A 5,238-nucleotide genomic window follows, 5' to 3' on the forward strand; every position below is an offset into this window, starting at 1 on the left:
ATCTGTAATGGCCGCTCCAATCACTAGAATGTTCACACAGGATAGCCATACAGGACCGAGTTACTGCGATGCTAAAAACAGAAACTCTCATGTATGAGAGTCCACCGTATGGCTTAGGGACATTCCAGAAAAATTACATGGATCATCTCCTCTCATTCACTCATCGTCTTACAAAAGGGCCTCGTAGGGATGATGTAGCTGCAGCTAAGTAGGTTAAATAACTTTCTTCAGGGCATAGACACAGTGAGTAATGAAATTCCATGCCATTCAAGATCACATTTACTAAATCCTACTTTGCGCTAGGCTTTACAGAGTTACATATCACAAGTGATTGTCATAAAATGGTAACAATTAGACTTATAACAATAGCCCCATAGTTACAGTAATGGTAAGTGTTACTATATACCAATTTCTCACAGTATACCAAGGCATTTTTAATCTCAAAAAGAGAAAACCATGTCTAGGAAGACAGTAAGTCACAAGAGACAGCGCTCACAGGAAGAGGAAGCATCGAATCATATAACTATGGTTCCCGGGTTGCGAACTAGGTGTAAGTCATGTGGCCGAGTTACTGAATGATGGCAGCATGGAGGTTATCAAGGAAAAGATGTCAACGGTTTGCACTATTTCAGAAGGGTTATATGAAAGAAGTAAACGGTTGAGGTACACAGATTTGCATGGGACAGTTATAACCTGCGAGTGGGTAATGAAGAGACGTCTGCTCACTTATAAAAGTCCAAATAATTATATTAATGTGCACTGCTGCAAATGACCGAGTGAATCTCTGTTACTGGAAACCCTTTACATAGCGCGGAGGGTGTCCATTCTCGTGTGAAGGCCAAAGGCGTGATTAGCTAAGGTGCCACAGGCTGGTCTTTGAATGCGCTTTTGCCTTCCTCCTCAGGTATCACAGGAACTGCATGGACCCGGGAAATCACTCGGGCGCAGCTCAGTTCCTGCTCCGGGGCCTCTCCGACGACCCCGCCCTGCAGCCGCTGCTCTTCGGGCTCTTCCTGGCCATGTACCTGGCGGCCGTGCTGGGGAACCTGCTCCTCATCCTGGCCGTCGGCGCCGACCCCCGCCTGCACACCCCCATGTACTTCTTCCTCTGCAACCTGTCCCTGGCGGACATCTGCTTCACCTCCACCACCGTCCCCAAGATGCTGGTGAACCTCCAGACGCAGAGCAAGGCCATCTCCTACGCGGGCTGCCTCGCTCAGGTGTATTTCTTTTTTATATTTGCTGGAATGGACAATATGCTCCTGACCGTGATGGCCTACGACAGGTTCGTGGCCATCTGCCACCCCCTGCACTACATGGTCATCATGAGCCCCCGGATCTGTGGCCTCCTGGTCTTGGTGTCCTGGGTCATCATTTTGTGGATCTCCATGTTCCACGTTCTGTTGGCCATGAGACTGACATTCTGTATGGACACAGAGATCCCGAACTTCTTTTGTGACTTAGCGCAGATTCTCAAGGTGGCCTGCTCCGACACACTCGTCAATAACATCTGCTTGTATGTGGCCACTGCTCTCCTGGGGGTGTTCCCGTTCACCGGGATCCTCTTTTCTTACGTTCAAATTGTCTCCTCTTTAATAAGGATGCCCTCAACTGGTGGCAAGCACAAAGCCTTCTCCACCTGTGGGTCCCACCTCTGTGTGGTCTCCCTGTTCTACGGGACAGCCCTGGGCGTCTACCTCACTTCTGCTGTGGCCCACGCCTCCAAGAGGAGCTTAATTGCCTCACTGATGTACACGGTGCTCACCCCCATGCTGAACCCCTTCATCTACAGCCTGAGGAACAAGGACGTGAAGGGGGCCCTGGAGGGGCTGTTCAGCAGGGTGACCGCTAGTCCCTGACAGCTCACTGACTCAGCCAGAGGACAATGGTGCCTAGCTTAACACTGATGTGGCTCCCTAAAGATGCGCTGTATTTTACTATTCCCAAAACACATAGGACGGCTGTTGTTTTTGTATTAGATTCTGTCAAATAGCACCTTCTAGAACCTCATTGACTTTTTCTTCCCCAGTGACTGCTCATAATTCCGTGTTACCATTCGGCCTTCTGAAACTGGAGATTCAAAGCACGTATTACTCAAGTGCCGACGCCCCTTACGCCATGAGGGGGCTCTCCAGTGTTCGTGCGCCTGACCGTCACTGGCTGTGCCCTGTCTTTCCCGGACGGGCGAGAAGAGACCCACACGGCTACACCAGTGCTGAGCTTGTTCTGCAGAGACGTGGCAGTGTTTTCAATGTGGAAACACCACTTCCTGGTGTCTTCTCTCATTCACCCCACTCTGCAAACTGAGGTTTCTTCTTATCTATATTTGGCTATCACCTACCTAGCTGACATTCACTTTGCCGTCTTAGTAAGGACTGTGATGTTATGTCCTGTGCTGCGTAGAAAAACACCGAGATGTTATTTCACTCATTTTGCTGCTTTATTCCTCCCAGGCTTCTTTCTTTTATATCATTATTTTACTTGGACTTTATTTCTCACCTCTGCATGTTTACGATATACCCGCCAAAGCCCTGCACTGTGCGGTAGTGAACGCTGTAGAATCAAAGTTGTGCTCCAATTGGCTTTTCTTCTGTGACTCTGTAGTGACACACTGTGGAATGTGCCTACCACTCAGCTCACTTGTAGCAAAAATGTGGGTAGAATTGAGTCTCCTGGTCCTCCCTTGTGGTGCAACGGGTTAGGATGTAGCACTGCAAGCTGACTGCGGCCACTTCAGTGTGAGTTTCATCCCCGGCCAGGGAGCGCCCCACAGGGCGCGGCAGACCTCTCCTGTCTCTCCGTGTTCCCCTCAGCAGTGTACTTTGTCCCTCTGCCTGTTTTGCTCCCCGCTCTGTCTCTGGTGAGGCCTCTCACAGCCCCTGTACCTCTGGCCAGCACCCCAGTTCTATATGCACAAATAAATCTTAAAAAAAAAAAAAGGGATTGAGCCTGCAGTTGACGGCATAGCAATTGCTGCCAACATCTCTCCCTGACCCGCTCTGTCCTCTCCACATCCCTGCTGCCTGACGGCAAACATCCAAGCCACTCGGAAATGAAGGGTCAGTGCCTGGTGGCAGATGTGACGAGGATGTACCCCCATCAGAGACAGCCCTTACTGGAGATATGCGGGGTACAGCATGCCTTTCATCCTTTAGCTGGGGTACTTATGAGGTTGGGATACTGTACCGTTTTCAAAAGTCTCTCCAAAGGATGAAAACTGTTCAATTACTGCTCGCTGACTTAATCTGCAAGATTTCTGAATATATGTTCTTCTCTGTACCCATCTCTGTCTCTCAACAACGTTCTCTTTTCCTTGCAATAAACTGATCAGGGCTCCTTGGCCTTGATGAGAACCAAAAGGAATAACATAGATGATAAAGACTAATGTGTATGGAGAAAAAACCATGAAAGGAATTAGACTTAAAAAGAAACTAATTGTTGGAGTGTAAGTTCTGGGTGAATCACTCAAAAACCTAAATTTGTTATAATAAAGACCTTCGATGTGGCTTCATTTCACTTTGCTTCTTTAACTTTAATCCATAGCACATGTGGTGAGCCCACTGATATTGGTATTTAGTAGATCTCGCTGAAAACAAAGACAAATGCTTTCAGCCCACATTGACATCCGCAAAAATGCACTTCAACTTAAAGCTTGAAAGATCATAGCAAGTTGTGACCAACATAAATGAAGCTCACCCTCTGCTAATATAAGCTCAGTGATCCCTGAAATTTGTCGGTACGAAGCGTTCCCACAGCCTCACTGGAGGGTGCTTCTGCCAGTCAAACAGACCCGTGCCCACCCGTGGCTCCTTCCCACTCGCATGTCATCTGTGGTGACCACATGTCACTTCCCACCGAGCGCTGCCTCAGGATCTTCAACCTTTGCCCATGGGCCTCAAGACAAGAGGCCATTTGTGTGAGACGGTCTGATCCGAGAAGTGGTTCTCTAGAATCTCCTGGGCGCTTTAAAATTCCTCAAGTTGGGGCCAGATCAGAATTTCTAAAAGACCAAATTAAAAGCCAGCGATGTGCGTATCACACGTAACCTGCATACTCCTACGCGATACATGAGGACTTCACATGGGGAAGACACCAGGGCTGTGAAACTCCGTACGTTTTAAACACAGAGCAAGGGAACGCTTCATGCTCCTGGGACACCTGGTTTACCAACGTCAAGCTACAGCAGCTGCAGGAAGCCAGCCTGGCTGCAGCGGGGCTTGCTCACGCAGTGACCGTGGCACGCAGGGCCCAGGCACGCCCCCAGTCTCACCGGACGCACGGAGCGGTATTAAAACAGTGAGTTAAAGTCTTGAGAATCACAAAGGTGAGGTGATGAGAATGACAGGCCCCGGTGGTCAGCTTCACTACGCTTCCCAGCCTGCATGCGAATGGACAGCACAGGGCTGGACCAGGCTGTTTCAGAGGGGACGCAGCACGGGCATTTTAATGTCCCTGTTCCTCCGATGCAGATAACGGGGTTCAGCATGGGTGACCACTGTGTACACAACAGAGGCCGCCACATCCTTACTCGGGGAAGATGAGGCAGCCGACTGTTCTGTAAAGTAAGCAAACTGACAGGGAAGAAGCCTGCATTCTCCCCTCGTGCGGAAGGGGATCTCGCAATGGGGGCAACCACACCCTGGTAAGAGGAAAGGGTACCTGGGCGCGGGCCCCGCAAGATACACGCTAGGGCGCGGGTGACGGTGCCCAGCAGGGAGAGAGTCTTTCAGGAGAGCTGTGACCCTACGGACCGCGCATCTGGGAGACCAGAACAAGGGTGAGAAAACGACTGCACGCCCCAGAGTCGGGGCTCACAATGGCCATGTAGTCAGGGGTGGCGGATGGCCATGACGACACTGTCCAGACACCCCAAAAGCCTAAACACAGACATCGGCGCCAGGCAGCCCCGGAGAAGGCCCGGCTGTGAGTCTGCGCTCATCCTGGGCGCCGCGGGCAGCGCGAGCAGGCGGGGTGCAGTGGGGTCGGCGCTGACGCCAGAGGAGCAGGCTCCCCCAAAGGTCACCAAGTACATGGACGGCCAAGGCCAGAACCCAAAGGCCTGCAGCTCCGGCGCGCCGCCGCTCTCCCCAGGGGCCAGCTGCCCCGCGGTGCGAGCCCGGCACCCCTCGCCCGACCGGGACCCGAAGGCCCGGCTGTGAGTCTGCGCTCATCCTGGGCGCCGCGGGCAGCGCGAGCAGGCGGGGTGCAGTGGGGTCGGCGCTGACGCCAGAGGAGCAG

The 5,238-nt window shown here is 51.7% G+C and overlaps 1 protein-coding gene across 1 annotated transcript; it reads left to right on the top strand.

Moving 5' to 3' along the window:
* Positions 1 to 920: 920 nt before the first annotated feature.
* On the top strand, positions 921 to 1,859 carry LOC101636462 (olfactory receptor 7D4-like). Its single transcript, XM_004688985.1, has one exon. The coding sequence runs from the start codon at positions 921 to 923 to the stop codon at positions 1,857 to 1,859; it is 939 nt and encodes a 312-aa protein (XP_004689042.1).
* The last annotated feature ends 3,379 nt before the right edge of the window (positions 1,860 to 5,238 follow it).

This window comes from Condylura cristata, unplaced genomic scaffold (genome assembly GCF_000260355.1).
Source record: "Condylura cristata isolate star-nosed mole 26May11 unplaced genomic scaffold, ConCri1.0 scaffold00025, whole genome shotgun sequence".
NCBI classification, from domain to species: domain Eukaryota; kingdom Metazoa; phylum Chordata; class Mammalia; order Eulipotyphla; family Talpidae; genus Condylura; species Condylura cristata.